Raw genomic sequence first — 19,586 nt, forward strand, 5'->3', positions numbered from 1 at the left:
AAAGGGGAAAGCAGAAACTGAGACCCATCCTCCTAGCAAAAGCCCCTCCCCTAAGCTGCCAAGGAAGCGCCCATGAGTACCTTGCCTGATGATGGGAACGCTGTGGGCCGCTCTGTCCACCTTGAAGGAGAACATCTTCTCGCTGGCACTCACGGGCCGCCTGTGGGAGGCTGGTGGGACCATGGGGGGCTCGGGGGACCCCTGCGACCAGCTCCTCTGCACTGGCGCTGTCCAGATGCCCGGGTAGAAGGGGGTCTGTGTTGGTGAGGGTGACTGGTTCAGTTGCTGGGTGGCCCAAGGTGGCTGTGGCCTTGGCCAAGGTGCTGGGCCCCTCACCCATGGGAAGGAGACCTGCAGGGGCAGACAAGAGGGTCAGGGGAGGTTACGAGCAGCTGGGGTGGTCTTCACCTTTCTGTCCCGGCGACATAATTGCTGCCCTAGATTTCGGCGTATAAGTCACTTCTCCCAAGAATCCCTCCCACACTCTCCCCAAATTTGGGATGGCGGTCCCCACCATGGGTCACCTTGCACACTATCACACCACCATTTATTGGGTGCAGCCTTCGTGCCAGGCACCCAGTCAAGAGATTCACATGCATTACCTCATTTAATACCCCTGATGCTCTGTGATGAGCCCGAGGCTGAGCAAGACCTAGTGACTTTCCCAGGACCACAGATTTGGCAGTGAGCGTCTGAGCTGGTACAATGCCACCTCTGAGCTCTGAGAGGCTGACAGCTTTTTGTCTACCTTGCTCAGCACCGTATCCTCAGCTCCTAGAATAAACCCTTGGCACATACACAGTAGGTCCTTAAATACTGGTTGAAAGAATGAATGAACACATCTCCGAGATTCAAGCCCAGCTCTCCAGGACACACACATCCACACTGTGTGTCTCCCTGGCACTCCCATTCCACCTGTTCCCCGAAGCCGAGAGCTCTGGGGTGGCAGGCACCCCAACTGGCTCGAAACCCAGCTGGCTCATTAGCCTGTGATCCTCAACATCTGCCACATCTGATTCTTGGCAGACGCTCCATAAATATCTATCGAGGGAACCTTTTTTCATCTGACCCGGCGGAAGATGTCTGTAGCTACTTTCATTAGAGAGCACATCAAAATCCATCTACACCGGGAGAAGCAAATGCTGAGAGGTGCTGACACCTGGCTTTGTCTTGGTTAATGCTGTTGTGGCCGTCCCTCCCCGAGCCTAGTGGTTAAACCGTGACATCGTGAATGCTACCATTTACTGTAATTACTCACCGATTTCTCGCGATAGCCCTGAAGGGGAGGAGCTCTCCTTATTCCTAGCTTACAAATGAGGCTTGGAGAGGTTAAGGAGTTCACCAAGCTCAGGTGGTGGTGGAGAGGGTGGTGGGACTGGGGTTCTGGAAAGCTCTTTCCCTCTCTGTCTCTCTCTCCCTTCTCTGCCCCGCCCCCAGTCTCTTGGCAGAAAAAAAACACACTTTTCAAGGAAGAAGCTAAGTTCAAAGGTTTGCCGCCTGTGGCGGTCACGTTTCTCTTTCTGCAGACTGCAGACACATAATGAGAAACAGGACAGAATGCTTCCGAAATAGGAGCACTGGCAGACAGAACTTCCTATAGCTCCAGCTGGATTGTATTCAAGAGGAAGGTTCTCCACTCACTCAGGTTCCCAAACCAGTCTTTTAGCTACAGTCTTTCCCAGCCAAGTCAAGAATCCGGTGAATTCCCCTGAAGACTTTTTTGGAGTCAGGGAGAACACTGTTCGGGAAAATCAAACTCCAATTGCCTGGCGACACCTGGCCCAGCATTTATGATGACACTGGCCCCGTTGAAACCTGTTTCAGGAACGGACTTGGCAGTGTTCCAGAACTCTGTTACCTTATGTGAAGATTCGAATTTCTCTCCACTGTGGGCACCTCGGTCTCCACCTAAGCTTTCTTCCTTTCTCTCCTTTCAGAAGCTGAGGTGTCCTGCTCCTGCCTTGCACTCACTTCTCCATCCATCCGATCCCTTCCCGTCCTCTCCTCTGGGGCTGTCTTGCCTCAATCATTCCTACAACCTTTCCTCATCGATTTAATAAAGATTTATCGAATGAAAGGGCTGAAGGTGGGAAGGGGGAAATTTGAATATGTTTTACCCCCGCCTGAGAGAAAACAAATCGAGAGACCACGGGTAGTGTGGAGGAATTCCCTTTTGTGCTGGGATGCTCAGGTAGATGTGCCTCACTGCCCACTAACTGCCAGGGTGCTGAAGGGAGTGCTCATATCTCATGCCTCAAGTGATCCACTGCCGTAGTGGACAGGCCGCAACCCACCTGGCTCTTCTGGAAATTCCAGGAATCTCCCTCCCAATCTGTCGGCCCATTGCTGTGGGTGGGGCTAAGCAATCAACCAATCACACTCCCTGGACATACTGATTGGTTCAGTGGTGGGGCAAGTGATCCAATCAGAGCCAAGGAGAACCAAGAAGACTTGGCTGGACACCAGGATCTGGAGTGACCTGGTGGGACTTCAGAATGCAGCCAGCATGAGGGAGTGGAGCCCAGACATGGAGAGAGGGAAGCTGTTTATTTATTTTTCAGATTGTGGTAAATAACCTGCAACATAAAATTTATCATCTTAGCCATTTTAAAGTATACAGTTCAGTGGTGTTAAGTATAGTCACATTTCTGTGAGATGGATCTCCAGAACTTTTTCGTCTTGCAAAACGTAAACTCTATTAACCATTAGACAACAACTCCCCATTCCCTCCGCCACCCAGCCCGTGGTGACCAACATTCTGTCTCTATGAATTGGACTACTCTAAGTACCAAGTACCTCAAATAAGTGAAATCACATGGTACCTGTCTTTTTGTGACTGGCGTATTTCACTTAGCATAATGCCCTCAAGGTTCATCCATGTTGTAACATGTCAGAATTTCCTTCTTTTATTTTATTATTTTTTTGTGTGTGTGGTAGGTGGGCCTCTCACTGCTGTGGCCTCTCTTGTTGTGGAGCACAGGCTCCGGACGCGCAGGCTCAGCGGCCATGGCTCACGGGCCCGGCCGCTCCGCGGCATGCGGGATCCTCCCGGACTGGGGCATGAACCCGTGTCCCCTGCATCGGCAGGCGGACTCTCAACCACTGCGCCACCAGGGAAGCCCTTCCTTCATTTTTAAGGCTAAATAATATTCCACCATACAGTTTAGAGTGTATTTTGTTTATCCATTAAGCGTCATGGGCACTTGGGTGGTTTCTACCTCATGGCTATTATAACTATGCTGCTGTGAACATGGTGGGGAAAATAAGGAAGCTGGTTTTGAGCACTGGCTGGGGTGCTACCCTGAAGTGCTCCATCCCTGAGGCTGGCTAGAGCTGGTTTCTGTTGCTTGCAGCACACAGAGCCCGAACGATAGGGCCCCTAGTGGGAAGGAGCCAAAGATGTATAAACGCAGCAGAGACTCCTAGCTCGTCGGGTTTAAAAATTTAAAAATAAAGGTTTTTTTTTTTTTTTTTTCTCTGAAGCATGTTGGTTGAGGGTAGCTTTAGTTGGATGGTTAAAGTTGGTTTTCTCTAGTTTCCCGGCTTGCTTTATCAAAGGGAAGGTCAAGGTTTTCTCAGAAATTGCTGCTGGCAACTACAACGATACAGGCAGGGAGAAAAGCAAACATAAGAAGAAGACTCACATTAAAAGCTAGCTCTGGGCTGTACAGGAAGCATGGGGTCAAGGTCAGTTATCAACAAGTTTGTTTTTATTATTTATTTATTTTAGATTTAATTCTATTTTTGTCTGTGTTGGGTTTTCGTTGCTACGTGCAGGCTTTCTTTAGTTGCGGCGAGCGGGGGGCTACTCTTGTTGTGGTGCGCAGGCTTCTCCTTGTGGTGGCTTCTCTTGTTTCGGAGTGTGGGCTCTAGGCGCATGGGCTGCAGTAGCTGGGGCACATGGGCTCAGCAGTTGTGGCACGTGGGCTCTAGAGCGCAGGCTCAGTAGTTGTGGCGCATGGGCTTAGTTCCTCCACGACATATGGGATCTTCCCAGACCAGGGCTCGAACCTGTGTCCCCTGCACTGGCAGGTGGATTCTTATCCACTGTGTCACCAGGGAAGTCTTCAAGTCTGTTTTTAGAAACTTTAGTTTAAAAATACACGCTAATGCCTTTTCTCTTTCTTTGTGTCTGTTCTCTGACCATATGGTATGTTGCCATGGTTGGGTTTTTTGTTTTGTTTTTGAGGTAGCATATGTGATAGTCCTGATTTCTTTTCCATACTACCTTTAAAATAGCAGGTTGGGGCTTCCCTGGTGGGGCAGTGGTTGAGAGTCCGCCTGCCGATGTAGGGAACACGGGTTCGTGCCCCGGTCCGGGAAGATCCCACATGCCACAGAGCGGCTAGGCCCGTGAGACATGGCCACTGAACCTGCGCGTCTGGAGCCTGTGCTCCGCAACGGGAGAGGCCACAACAGTGAGAGGCCCGTGTACCGAAAAAAAAAAAAAAAGCAGGTTGTCAACCACCTGGATTAACCATGACCACATCCACGGCTGAATTTATATTAGCTTTAATAAACACAGATCAATGATTTACTCAAGAAAACACTATCCATTTTTTTTCAAATTATCTATTTATTCTTTGTGTTATTTCCCCAATATCTGCTTCTAACCCTGTAAAGAGTATAAGTTGAACGGGAGACCCTAAAAAAAATTCGAAGTAGTTTGCACATCGAGTGCCTACAGTACACATGAATTCTGCCAGGAAGCCCTGGAGCCTGCAGAGAAGGTGGAAACTTAGACCTTGCCCTTGGAGAGCTTGTTATGTGCTCTGCCATTTGTAAGTAATTGTGGACAATACAACGACTATGAGCCACTGTGTAGAGAAGCCTCAGATGTGCCACAGACTGTGCTGGGCACTTAATGCATGTGGTCTCATCTGATCTCCAGAATAATCTTGCAGGAGGCATTTTACCCCTCATTGTGTGGATTAAGAAACTGAAGCTCAGAGAGGTTAAATGACTTGCCCAACGTCTCACGGCCAGGAAGTGGTGACACAATTTGACTCCAATACCTGTGCTCTTAGGACTTCTAGGTTACTCGAAGTCATGATTTATTACCTGCTTTCCATACTCACAAACGGATCTTAGACGATTGGTTAGTGAATGATAGGATATTTTCCAAGTTAAAAAAAGGAAATGAACATTAGATGATGTGAAAAAACACAAGACATCGCATGGGCTACTTAGAAATGGGATTTTCTAGGAACACTGACAACTGTCTTATGGAAGTGTTATTCCTTCTGGTACATGCCACGCCCTGGAAGCAGCTCAGAGGACCCCAGCCTCCATCCGGGAAGACCTGTGGTATGTTCACTGCTGTACCAGAGGAGTGCTGGGGCCAGCTGGTACCCGCCCACGAGAACCGATTGTTAAATGTCCAGGAATTTTGCCAACTGGTTGATAAACACAGCCATTAATAAGAATTAACTTACATAAATTTACACTTAAATTATATCAGAAACAATTGGTATACAAACTTAAAAGTCACCCCTTCCTAATTATTTTACTCTATTTTATTATTACCTATGCTCTTGAGGTTATTTCACTCTACTATATGTTTCTGTCGGAAATGTTACATAGTAATGTGTTACCACACCTCTCTTTCCTTCTCTGTATTCAGGGATGTGTCATTGGGAGCTGGAAATTGACCGTGGAGTGCGTATTACACCATAGAAATGTTATAAATGAGGGCTTGGTTTTTAAAAAGTTTTATAAATAGGTTTAATAATGGTGGTTCATGTAGAGCTTGATTTTGTTTGTTTGTTTGTTTTGTTGATTGCCTAGACTTAAGATGGTAATTGAGAAAATGTTAACAATGCAGATTATACAAAAGCATGTTGTGTCTTAGCCGTTATGTTATGAATAGAGCAAAAAATTGGGGAAACGTTCTTCCAGTATTTAAAAATTATTATCTGATGCAGCAACAAAGTCACTCATGTCACTGATGAACATGTGAAGTTCTAACGTCTTTCTTTTTTCACTTGTGTTATTCATAAATCCAAAATATCCAAAAATACCCACCAGTGCTCAGGTTGGGAACTCTCTCATTCGTCAACTGCAATGAGAAATTGGCTATGGATACAAGAGTTCACCTAAAGTCAATGAAAGCATTCTGTGAGACTCAGCTGGCTATATAGAATTTACAAGAAAGAGTACTGTATATTTTGTTACATGGATAGACTGTGCTACACATTCTTTATATCAGTAAACCTTATGCTATGCATCCATGTACTTTACTTTTTCCAGAGAGCTGGTCATTAAACATTTACCAGCCAATTGCTGGCTGTGCTGGCACCCAGCAGAGTGCCTGCTACTCATGGTAGGTGTTCGCTGACTGAGCTGAACAGTTGGCAAATGGAGTGTAAATAAAAAGCACTTTGATTCTGGGGCTGGGATGGGGAAAATACATGCTAAGCCTGGTGCATCTTGTAACAGCAGAGAGTAAGCAAGTGCCCAAAACGAAAAGGTGGGAAGATGCTCAAGGACACAGCAAGCAATCTGAAAGAGCTCCCAGTGGCCAAGGCTGGAAGAATTTGAGTGAAGAAATATTTAATGAGTATTGGATTATAATTCAAGGCGTAAAATCAGTATACATGGATCCATACTGACATAGATACATTAGTGAGTAAATACATAAAGGAGGGAGAAGAGACCGGCTTCCTTACAGAAGAATTTAACATACATAGATGTGGAGCTTAATTCCCATGGTCTGGAAGGGCCTGGGGGGTAGGGGTGATGGTGGCGAGCAAGCACACTGACCGCAGAATGGAGGAGCCATGGACCTGGAAAGACAGAATGGAGACTAGAAAACATGGCCAGTAGATCTCAGAAGCCAGGAGAGGGTGCTACTTGGTGCCAGGACAAATGGCCTTTATCTCAACAGCTACTGGGGTGTCACCGTAACTCAGAGACGGGTAATAATTCTATGTCCCCAAGAAAAGGGTAAATCACGTACGGGGCTTCAGTGTGAGAAATCAGGGTTATACATTTAGAACACAGAACCGCCAAGTTATACATTATTTTTAGGTTTTGGAACTTAAAAGAATTAAGTCCCTTTGAGCTGTTCAGAAAAGCCATTCGTTTGGGTTTTTCCCAGCTGTGTTAAAGGAGATCTGGCACATCTAATTTTCCCATTTTCTTGTAAATCTTCAATCTTACGGTTTTTCCTTTCCTTTCAAGTTCTAATCAGCTTCCTGGTCAGTCCATAAAATGGGAAATAGAATCTAATGAGAAAACAGCCGGATTTTTGCAAATAGCTTTTGCTACCCGTAGACTTGGCCTGCTTCAATTCGGTCTTGCCAGATAGAGAGACGGAATGAATGAATGAATGAATGATCATCAACTAAGTTCAGAGAAGGAGCAACGTGGTTCTGATTTGGTAACAAAGGGTGTGGTCTGCCAGAGGAAGCAGGACGCGGCCAGGTTCCTGGCCGAGTCTGGGTTCTGTCTCAGCAGGATGCTAAGGGTTCAGCCCGCGCTCCCGTCTCCACCTCCCCCGATGTCATCTGCATCGCCTGTAGACATCTGGTGACAACACAGCCTCAGGGGTCCTTTTGTGTGAGTTTCTGCTGCAGAGGTCGAGACTGAGGCTGTCTGCTGCCCCGTGCCCTCCACTTCACTGGTCTCGGGAAATCGCCTTTGATATAAAACACCCAGCCTCAGGAGTTCTCATCACATCAGTAAGTCCCCACGGGACCTGTAAGAGCACAGGGTAGAGGAAATCCTACAAGGTCAGGTAGGAGATGACAAAGCTTGACCAGAAAGAGGCTTTGTTCTGAAGGGCACCATACTCTCTGGTCATTCACTCAGTTGCCGGCTTCTCAACCCCCGGTACAGTAAAGCCACATCCTCCTCAACAACGGGCCCTATTCAGAGGTCCCAGGAACGTGGAAACACCACCCTTCTTGGGGATGGACAACTAAGGCCCCGACTCTGAGCTTCTCATCACACCAGTCACCACAGGAGAGAAATGAGCAACTCTGCTTCCTTGGAGACTGGCCTGGGACCTTTCCAATGGAAAAGTGGATTATTCATCATTTTCCTCCCCCCAGATCCCTAGTGGCAAATCCCGTTAGGAAGGCTCCACTTAGGCAATAGGAATGCTTCCTAATGTCATGGACATCTTCTTTGTTTTTGCCTCCGCCGCATCCATTTCTTCCATCTTCTGGATGGGCACCTTAATTTTTTTGCAGGGAAGACACCCTTTCCCTGACAATCCTGAGTCCATAGAACTCTGACCCTTCTACCCCAGGGGTGAGACCATAACCCAGGCCAGGCCAATCAGAGCATTCCTGGCCCCTGGCCTCAGTGATTGCTTCAGGGGAAGCCACGTGATCCAAGCCACTGCCAATGAAGATGCTGGCTCTATCCCTGGAACTGCTACTTTGTAGGGTGCTGGGGCTGCTGGTGGCCACTTTCCTACAGGTGACGCAAGAGTCTGTCTGAGATTGGGAAGCTAACAGGGAAGAAAGAGTCAGATTCCTGACCATGATTTGGGCGCCTGGATCCAGCTGGGCCTAAGCTGCAGCTTTTGGCCTTTTCAGTTCCATGAGTTTTTTTTTTTTTTTTTTTTTTGCCTAGGCTAGTTTTAGTTGGTTTTCTGATACTTGCAAACAATCAAATTTCCTGGACAGTATGCTTACTGAGACTTTAGCATAAGCATCACTATGTACTCAGAGTGAAAGTTGTTTTAAAGGTTATGACATGCTCAAATAAAACCCACCAGACTGTCATCATGCACCAAATTTACCTTTCAACTTATAAAAGTAAAGCAACATCTCCAGAGAAGAATGATTTAAGACCAAGGAACCAATCATAAGACAAGTAGTAAAACGCTGCTTAGAGAAACTTTGATAGATAAATAGTTCTCTAGCTACAGCAGGCTTCAGACTACAAACCCCAAATTTCTGCTTCAAAAGGGACTCAGGGAAGACATTCCATAGTTTCATTTATTTCGTTTTTTGGCCTCGCTGTGCACTTGTGGGATCTTAGTTACCTGACCGGGAATTGAACCCAGGCCCTCAGCAGTGAGAGCACTGAGAGCACTGAGTCCTAACCACTGGACCACCAGGGAATTCCCAACAGTCCACAGTTTTAAAAGAAAACTTTCCAGTTGAAGAAACAGGTAAAATTTATAATATGCATCTGTTGTATATATAATATGTTAATGTCTAGTACATTTATCAGATCCATGTCAATGTAATTATATTATTACTATATTTGCAAATGCATATATATGTGTATGTATATTTAGAACCACATATTTCCAGCTCTTTTTTAAAGAGGTATTGAAAAGACTGTTCAAAATTTAGTTTTCCAGCTTGTCTGTTTTTTCTTATTCCTCAGTAAACTTAAGCAATTAACCAGCACATTTCCTGGCACACAGTAAGGCTCAATCTGAGTGAGTTCTTTCTCCCCAGCTCCCCCCTCTATTTTAAGTTCTTCTTTTAGAAACCAAGTCAAATGAAAGAGGCAGGACTGCATAGTGTTACAGGCAGAGGCTGGTCAACGTTTTCTGTAGAGCCAGACAGTAAGCATTTCCAGCCCTGTGGGCCATAGGATCTGCCCAGCTTACTCTGCCATTGTAGCCGACAACACAGGCAATACTGAAATGAATGGGATGGCTGTGTTCCCAGGAAACTTTACAGAAACAGGCGATGGACCGCACTTGGCCCTGGGCCATAACGTGCCGACCTCGGGGTAAGACCTTGGGATCCGGCATCACACAGACTCTGGTCCGGTTCCCGGCTCTGCTCCGTCTCTGGGACCCTGACGAGTGTGTCATTTCTGTGCCTTGTCTGTAAGACACAGGGATACCAACAGCCATTTCTTAGTCTGTGAGAAGTGGGTGAGATAGTGCACGTGAAATGCTGGGAACACTTCCTGGTCCATAATAAATGAGCATAAAACATTAGCCACCAGGTGTGATCACCATCGTCAAAAAAGGAGAAGAAAGGGCGCAACTGAATTTGTCCAGGAACGGCAGCAATATCCCTGGTAAAGAGTTAGTGGGTGGACTTCCCTGGGGGCGCAGTGGTTAAGAATCCGCCTGCCAATGCAGGGGACAGGGATTCGAGCCCTGGTCCAGGAAGATCCCACATGCCGCGGAGCAACTAAGCCCATGGGCCACAACTACTGAGCCTGTGCTCTAGAGCCCGCGAGCCACAACTACTGAGCCCGCGTGCCACAACTACTGAAGCCCACGCACCTAGAGCCGATGCTCCGCAACAAGAGAAGCCACCGCAAAGAGAAACTCGCGCACTGCAAAGAAGGGTAGCCCCCGCTCGCCGCAAATAGAGAAAGCCCGCGCGCATCAACGAAGACCCAACGCAGCCAAAAATAAATAAATAAAATAAAGAAAATAATTAAAGAAAAAACGTTAGTGGAGCCAGGGACTTCCCTGGCCGTCCAGTGGTTAAGACTCCATGCTTCCAATGCAGGGGGTGCAGGTTTGATCCCCGGTTGAGGAACTAAGATCCTGCATTGGTATAGCCAAAAAAAAGGTTAGTGGAGCCAAACAAGCAAGGAAGCCAGATAACTGAAAATGCAGTTTCTCCTATTATCAGTGGCTTTCGTTTTTACCCACATAATGAATCATCCCCTGTCAGCGTGTGAAATTGCAGGTTGGACTGGGAATTGCAAGACCTTCATTAACCGCTGGGCAGTGAAGGACCTGCCTGGGCTCTCATGGCCCCACGATGCTTCGTGCTATTAGGAAAAGGCTCCAAGGGACTCAGGAGAGCCGGCTTTTAATCCTGCCTCTGGATCTACATGATTGATGCCTAACCTTGGGGAAGTCACTGAAACTCTCTGAGCCTCAGTTTATGCCATGATAGGGGTGGTCCCAGGGACCTCTATAAAAACAACTGAAGGGGGAAAGGGGACCTGGGATTAATGAGTAGCTCCTTGGCAGAAATCGGAAATTGAAGCTCAGAAAGGTAAAGCCAGTTGCAGCTGGCATTTCAACTTGGGTCCATCCAACTCCAAAGCCCTTGCTTTCTGGATTGTGTTCTGCAGAGCTTCCCCATTAAAGCAGCAAGGAATATTGGCCGACAGAGGGCGCTCTTCTCGCAAGACAGGACGTCATGACATTGCAGGGACAGAAGACACTATCCAGGAGCCACGTGGGAGAGTCTGGCTGGACTGGGAACAGGGCAGAGCAGGCTACAGGGAAGGCCAGACACAGGCAGTCATGGGGATGGGGGCTGCCGACAAGGAGCTGTCAACCCCCTCATGGAACAAGTCGGCACGTCATTTGTGGCGCCTGGCTTCCTTTTTCATTCTGGCCATTTCCATCCGTTTTGCCGTATTTCAGAACAGAGAAAGACATGATGGATACATACGGGTGATGTGGGTTTCCTTACTCAGCTGCCTTGTAAGAACGGCGCCACTGTGACTAGCACAGCTTGTTTCCACACCTCCTTTCCCAGAGCTCAGAAAGCACGAGTAAAGGCAACAACAAACAAAACCCACAACACGGCGGCACACCTGACTCTGGGACTTCAATTTCCCACGCCTGGTGCCAAGACTCTATGGGATTAATCAACGGTTTCTTCAGGGCATTGCAGATGGCCCTGCGGGTTATGTCCTGCACAGTTTCAGTGGGCGCCATCCACATGGACTACGTTGTGAATGGTGACCCTGGAGTTGTGCAGTATGGCAGCCCTAGGTTATACTTTGATGAGAGAGGTATAATTTACAAAGTATGGTCCTGGGGGCTTCCCTGGTGGTGCAGTGGTTGAGAGTCCACCTGCCGATGCAGGGGACATGGGTTTGGGCCCCGGTCCGGGAAGATCCCACATGCCGCGGAGCGGCTGGGCCTGTGAGCCATGGTCGATGAGCCTGCACGTCCGGAGCCTGTGCTCTGCAACGGGAGAGGCCACAACAGTGAGACGCCCGCGACCACAAAAAAAAAAAAAAAAAAGGATGGTCCTGGGCACAACCTGCCTGCCAATGCACTTTGTCAAACAAGAGTTTTTCTTTATATTTTTCCATCTTGTATGTTATTCTATGGGTAATTTATCTGCAAATGTATTTATCTGCTAGTGGGGGCAGGTCTTGGGAGGTTTCCCTGTCCAAAAGGACACTTACAAAGGAGGCATCTTGGCTGCTCCATGCTGGTTTGCTTGACTCTAAAGCTGAGGGTTATCATGTGCTTATTAGGTGCCAGACGCTGGACTAAGCAATTTACGCACTTTGCCCACTTAATACCACAGTCACTCAAGGTGGTAGGAACTATTGTTACAGGAGTGGGGACCGAGGCCCTGAGAGGTAGATGATTTGTGCACGTCCAGTATAAAAGCCGGTCAAGAGCAGGGCTGGGACGGCGCTGGAGTCAGCCTGACCTCAGGGCACGTGCTCTAACCACTGTGACATCTGCACACACATCTGGATTCCTAAGCGCCCCGCACCTCACCCCCCTCCCCCAGTAAAATGCTGTCACACCCTCCTCTATTGGTTAGGGTCACCACAAAACCTGAACTAAATGCTTTCATTTGGGAACTCTTTGTCGGGAGAAGAACAGTTCTCATCATACTTAATCTGTATGATATCAGGGCAGTCCTCCGTGGAAACTCCATCCAAGGAGGAAACACAGCGCCCTCACCAGGGACCCCAAAATCAATTGGAAACAAGAATAGGCCGGAAGCAAGAGGGCCACGAATTTTTTAGAAAAACTGGGCTTCAAAATATTTGATGAGAGATGCTCTTCAATACCTCTCCCTTTCCCCCTCTTCCTTTCTCTTCTTTTAAATAGCCAGCAGGTTGGGGTCATCAGGAAGTGGAATTTGTAGGAAGGTGTCAGGCAGTCCACAGGCTGCCCTCACACAGACGCTGCAAAGGACCCCTCCATGAATATGAGCATCATGGATGGAAGCTTCTCAAGCTGGGGACGCCCCGGCAGAGAGCACTTTTGAGAAGATGGGGCTGTGGAGAGTCCTGCAAAGTGCCCTGGGCACAGGCCGGGGGAACACTTGTGCAGCTGCCTGTAGTCAACCGAGGAATGAAGCAAGGTGCAAGTGTGTGTAGGAATAAGAATTGAAAAAATCCGTGCATATTCGAGTGACCGTGAGAGTATGCTTTCCTCGGTGTGAAAACCAGTCAAGGCTACTGCTCCAGCTAGCATCAGACTAAATGGTTTTCTCCCCTCCTTTTTCCGCAAGTGGGGATAGTGTTTAATTTGCACTGACAAGCTGTGTGGCCCTGGGGAAATTACTTAACCTCTCTAAGTTTCGGATTCCTTGTCTGTCAAATGGGGATCATGGGAGAACCCATCTCATAGGTTGCTATGAGCGTGAAATAAGGGAGAGCAGGTGAATTGCTTAGCACAGTGCTGTTCACGTCAGTGATTCCTCCTGCTGCTCTCCTGCTTTCTCTTCTTACAAAGCATCTTCTTCCGTCTTATCTACTCAAGGTTAGAGGTCGTCATCACTGTTTCCCACAATTATATAAGAAGCACCTTGTAAAATAAAGTCCCCATTCCATAGTTGTACAACCGTGTGCATAACAAACTTACTCAAAATGGCCAAAAAGTGGAAGCAACCGAAGTGGCCATGGATGGATGAACAGGTAAACAAAATGTGGTGAATCCATACAATGAAATATTCAACTGGAATGAACCATGAGGATATCATACTAAGTGAAATAAGATGGTCACAAAAGGACAAACAATGTAAGATTCCATTTATATGAGGAACCTAGAATAGTCCAATTCACAGACACAGAAAGCATGGTGGGAGGGGAGGAAGGAAGCAGGGGGTTTGATGTGATGGGCTTAGAGTTTCAGTTTGGGAAGATAAACAAAGTTCTGAAGATGGATGGGGGTGATGGCTGCACAACAGTGTGAATAGATTTAATGCCACTGTGAACTGTACACTTAAACATGGTTAAGATGGTAAATTTTATGTGTATTTTACCATAATTTTGAAAATTAAAAATTAAAAACAAACCCCAAAATGAAATACCTCCAAGGTTTCTCCGAGGTTTGGGGTGATAGAAATGGAGGAAAATGTTCTGAGAGCAGTTTCTGGTGATGGCTGCACAACTCCATCAATATATTCAAATTGATTGAATTGGACACTTCAAATGGGTGAAGTTTCTGTTATGTAAATTGTACTTCAGTGAAGCTGTTAAGAGCAAGCAAGCAAACAAACACATGCTGTGATCCGGAGGAAACTTTGGAGGATGAAGGAGCTGTTCACTGTCTTGATTGTGGCTATGGTTTCACAGGTGTACCCATATGTAAAAGCCCATCCACTTACAGACTTTAAACATGTGCTGTTTATTGCATGTCAATTATATCTTAATAAAGCTGTGTTTTAAAAAGGCAGAAGAGTATTCCATATATAACGAACTCCTTATAATATATTAAACTCCTTAGAATATATTAAACAATATAATTTATTAAACAATGCCTCCTTTGGATGGAAATTTAGGTTTCAAATTTTATGCCCCTATCAATAATATTTCAATAAATATCTTTGTAGGAAAAAAGAAGAAAAAAATGCAGATATTGTTTGCTGCTCCCCCTCTTCTTCTCCCCACGGGCAAGCCACAAAGTCAGAATTTCCCAGGGAGGGGGCCTGGGAACCTGTAATTTTACTGAACATTCCTGAAAATTTCTTGGAATCAGACATGTTGGGGCACATTGAATCAAACTTCATGAACTTGGATTTTCAGGCTTGGGAGTGTGAAATCCCCTTTTCTTTGATCCCTAAAAAATTCTGTAAGTGTTCCATACAAATGATTCTAAATTTCGGTTTCCCTCCTATTGGCGGTGCATCAGAATCATCAGGGAGCTTGTGAGAATGCATATTCCCAGGCCCTACTCCCAGGGAGGATGTGTATGGTTGCCAGATTTCGCATAAATAAAGAAATGAATAAATCAATATATAATAAACTATAGGGTGTCCGTTAAATCTGAATTTCAGATAAACACCAAATAATTTTTTTAGCATAAGTGGTTCCTTGCAATAGTTGGGCCACACCTGTACATAACAATGATTTGTTGCTTCTCTGAAATTCAGATTTAACTGCGTGTCCTGTATTTCATCTGGGAATCCTAAGTATGAGTCCTCAGGCCTGGGGTGAAGCCCAGATCTGCACTGTGGGTCTGCTCCCCACGTGCTTCTGACGAGGGGGATCCTTAGAACCCAGGTTGAGAACCCCTGATCAGGTCAACACCTTCTATGTCAGGAGCCCCTCCTCAGGGCGGCCAGTGGATCCCAGTGCATCCCACAAGTGAGCACACTTTAATGTTGGTCCAAGGAGGAAAAGGGGGCTGAGAAGCAGCAGGAGAAAACTGCCCCAGGTTTTCAAAGCCAAACGTGGTGGATGCGGTGTCACGGGCCCTGCAGCCTGAGGGACGGTGCTCATCTTCTCTGAGTGAGTATTTAAGGCTGCCTAGTGGACCCACACCCCAGGATTCTGTCTAGATTCTCTAAACTTTATTTATTTATACCCAGCCTCATCCCCGAAAGGACTTTAAGCCTCGGAGGTCTCAGTCCATGCAGCGTTCTTGGTGCTGGGGAGTGAGGTTAACACGCCGTCTCTCTGGGACACACACGACAGGTATTAATTGTGTGCTCACCATGAATGGGCATTATTCTGGGAGTTTTACAATGATAAGCATCTCATTTGGCCCTCGAGATAAGCCTGCAAGGTCATTGCTGTCGTTGGCCCCATTTTGTAGATGAGGAAACCGAGGTTCAGAGGGGTCCAATGGTTTGTGCAAGAGCGCACCGAGTAGGCCAGTGGCAGAGCTGGGGTTCTGACCCAGGACTGTGTTGCTAACCAGTCCCCATCCTGCCTCCCTACTGAACCAGATACTTCTGGTCACTGAGCTTTGCTGGGCGAATTTTCGGTTACGTTCCGCTTAACCTGGGGCCATACTTTAGGTCCTGATCCCGGGAACATTTCTGATCCGGTGTGATAACAGCTGGCAGGCCTTGAGCGTCTACTCTGGCCAGAGACTTTGACTTTTTGAACATAGATACTCTCTCAACGCCCTGCACCGCTGAGAAGACCCAGACCCAGGCATACAGAGAAGCCTGGCCGAGGTCACAAAGCTAGGAAGTTGCAGAGCACTGATCTGCCTAAAAAGGAAGCATCCATCTCTGCATCTTCAAAAGCACACACTTGCTTTCCACCTCCCCTCGCCAAGCTTCACTTTTCAGGAAAACGCTCTCGCTCCGGGCTGGTCGCTAGGCAACCCTTGCATGTAATTCCACGAAATGCCCAGAAGAGGGCGCGAGGACTCGCTCTCCCCGGGCACCCACGCGATGGGGCTGAACTTCGCAGACTCGCGAAAGGAAGAGTGACGCGCTCCAGACGAACTCCACCTGTGGCCGTACCCGAGCCCTAGGCTGCACGGAAGGTGACACAACACGGCACCTCTGCACCCCACCCCACCCCACCCCCGCAGGGGCCTGGACTCACCGAGGCTGGGTTTTCGATGACCAGTTCGTAGGTCAGCCCTCTGGACCCAAACCTCAGGATGTCTCCGGGTAGGAGCTTCACAGCCACGTTCTGAATGTGGCACTCATTGACGAACGTGCCGTTGCAGGAATTGAAGTCGTGGAGAACAAAGCTGCTTTCGGCCTCATTATATTCAATGAGTGCGTGATGGTTGTCGACGTCTGCAGACTGAAATGCAGAAGGGGGACAGTCAGAGCCAGGAATAACAGGAATAACAAGGAATAACTAGTGCCACTGACACTGGGGGCCCCAATGTGCTAACCACTTCATCTGGCTGGACAGTCACTGCAATCCTCATTTTAAGAGGAGGATGCTGAGGGTCAGAGAGGTTAAGTGACTTGCCTAAGGCCACACAGCTAGTGAGTGGAGGGTCACCAGAGCCTGACAGCAGACCGAGACTAGATGCCCAGTTTTGGGGTAGGGCGTCAGGCAACACAGAGGCAAGAGGGAACTCGGGGGGAATTGGCCAGGAATTGGCCACTTGATAGTTCTCTGATCCCATGCAAGTATCCTTTTGGTTGTCCCGAGTGGCAAGACAGCAGAAATGGCCCAACACAAACCAGAAAGGTCAGTTGGCAAGTGACAACTGTCCATTTACTGCAAGCGTTAAAGTTCAGGGGAGGTTTTGTAATAATTGTTGTTTGTTCTATTAATTTTTAAAATAACATGTTTTTTGTAATAATGCAGAAAATGAGAACTAGAGAAAAACACAAAGAAGACATTAAAATCACTTAGACTCCCGTCCCCCAGAGGCAGGCACCGAGAACACGGTGGTTCACATCCTTCCAGTCTTTTCTCTATGCTTACAATCTTTTTAAAAAGTTTAAACACAATTGAGCTCACACCACAAAACATAGTTTTATAACTACCTTTTAAAAGCCTTGGTGTACAATGAAGGTTTTTCCACTGTGCTTAATTATTACTGTTGCTTCTTTTTTTTTTTTTTTTTTTGCGGTATGCAGGCCTCTCACTGCTGTGGCCTCCCCCGCCGCGGAGCACAGGCTCCGGACGCGCAGGCCCAGCGGCCATGGCCCACGGGCCCAGCCGCTCCGCGGCATATGGGATCCTCCCAGACCGGGGCACGAACCCGTATCCCCTGCATCGGCAGGCGGACTCTCAACCACTGCGCCACCAGGGAGGCCCTACTGTTGCTTCTTAAAAGCTAATCAGAATTTATCTAACCAAAGATGATCTATTTTTCAATAGGGGCCCTGGTGTGACCACATTTCCCTCAAAAGAGAGAGACCCCAGACAGTGATTTGTCAGTGGCGTCAGAAACCTCCTGTGTAACCACTTTAATAAGAAGAATGAGCAAAACTCGGCACCAAGGAGGAAATATCACATCCCCCCCTGGCCCCGGCGCCCTGGACTATGGGCTGCAGGGCACGTGCGAAGTCTTCTGTCTTCTCAGGACACTGCCTATGAGCCATCCACTCCAGCCTGAGACTTTGCAAATATTTTCTAAGTCACTCTTCTCAGAGTGCCTCATCCAACTTTCATAGAGAGTACTTGGACTTAGAAATCTATACTAATGTCCCACAATATAATTATAACCAATAGCTTATAGTAATAATAGCTTATAGTATATGAATAGATAATAATATAACTGCATATATTAGTAGAATATATTAATGACACATTATGTGTAATTACACAAATGCCAGGAAATTTGCTAAGTGCTTTACTGCATTATCCCGTTTCATCTTCACAATAATTCAAAGGGATACTTCCTCATTTAAAAAAAAATTTAATTTTTTATTGAAGTCTAGTTGATTTACAATGTTGTGTTAGTTTCAGGTGTACAGCAAAGTGATTCAGTTATACATATATATAATATCTATTCTTTTTCAGATTCTTTTCTATCACAGGTTACTGCAAGATATTGAATATAGTTCCCTGTGCTGTACAGTAGGTCCGATAGTTACTCATTTCTTAGATGAGGAAACTGAGGCATAGAACGATTAAGTGTGCCCACAGTCAGCCACTTTGACTCGCTTGGCTTGTTCCCAGGTTTGCCTGATTCAAATGACTGTGCCGTTACCCACTTTTCAAATTCCTACCAAACACTTTGGCACTTAAAATACTGAAACACAAGAAGAAAGCAGGAGTAGCTCTATTAATTTCAGGCAGAGCCAACTTCAGAGGAAGGAAAGTTATCAGGGATAAAGAGAGGCGATACATAGTGATAAAGGGGTCGATTCTCCAAGCAGACATAACAGTCCTTCATTGTATGTACCCAACAATAGAGCATCAAAGTATGGAAGGCAAAAACTGATAGAACTGCAAGGAGAAGCAGATGAATCCATCATGGTAGCTGGAGACCTCAACAGCCCTCTGTCAGTGACGGGCAGACCCACCAGGCAGAAAATTAGGAAGAATGAAGTTGAACTGAATAGCACTACCATCATCTGGATCTAACTGGCAACCACACAGCTTCATCCCACAGCAACAAAACACACATCCTTCTCAAGCTCCCATGGAACATTCACCAAGCAGACCACATTCCAGGCCACGAAATATACCTCAACAAATGTAAAAGAATAGAAATTATGCAAAGTACGTTTTCAGAACACAATGGAATTAGGCTAGAAACCAATACCAGAAAGACAGCTGGAAAATACCCAAATATTTTCAGATTAAACAACACACCTCTAAATAACAGATGGGTCAAGGAGGGAGTCTCATGGGAAATAAAAATTTATCTTGAGCTAAATGAAAATGAAAATACAACCTATGAAAATTTGCAAGATGCAGTGAAAGCAGTGCTTGGAGGGAAGTTTATGGCATTGAAGGCATACTTTTGAAAAGATCTAAGCTTCCACCTTATGAAACTAGAGAAAGAAGAGCAATATAAGCCTACCACAAGCAGAAGAAAAGAAGCAATGAATGAAATAAAAAGCAGGAAAACAATAGAGAAAAGTCAGCAAAATAAAGAGCTGTTTGGTTTTTTTTTTGTAAAGATCAATAAAATTGACAAACCTCTAGCAGGATAACCAAGAAAAAAAGAGAGAAGATACAAATTACTCAGATCAGAAATGAAAGCGATGGCATCACTACTGATCTCATGGACACTGAAGGGATAATAAAGGAATATTATGAATAATTCTATG

The 19,586-nt window shown here is 46.5% G+C and overlaps 1 protein-coding gene across 1 annotated transcript in view; it reads right to left on the bottom strand.

The window, feature by feature from the left end:
• LOC309797681 (forkhead-associated domain-containing protein 1-like) overlaps positions 1-19,586 on the bottom strand; it is a gene marked incomplete at both ends in the record, with an annotated part of 79,458 nt that overhangs the window by 43,218 nt on the left and 16,654 nt on the right. The window contains 2 exons of the mRNA XM_082646131.1: positions 81-351; positions 16,438-16,644. Coding sequence (XP_082502257.1) covers positions 81-351; positions 16,438-16,644 — 478 coding nt within the window. The remainder of the gene's footprint in view (positions 1-80; positions 352-16,437; positions 16,645-19,586) is intronic.

This window comes from Mesoplodon mirus (genome assembly GCF_964341445.2).
Source record: "Mesoplodon mirus genome assembly, contig: HAP1_SCAFFOLD_880, whole genome shotgun sequence".
Taxonomy (NCBI): domain Eukaryota; kingdom Metazoa; phylum Chordata; class Mammalia; order Artiodactyla; family Ziphiidae; genus Mesoplodon; species Mesoplodon mirus.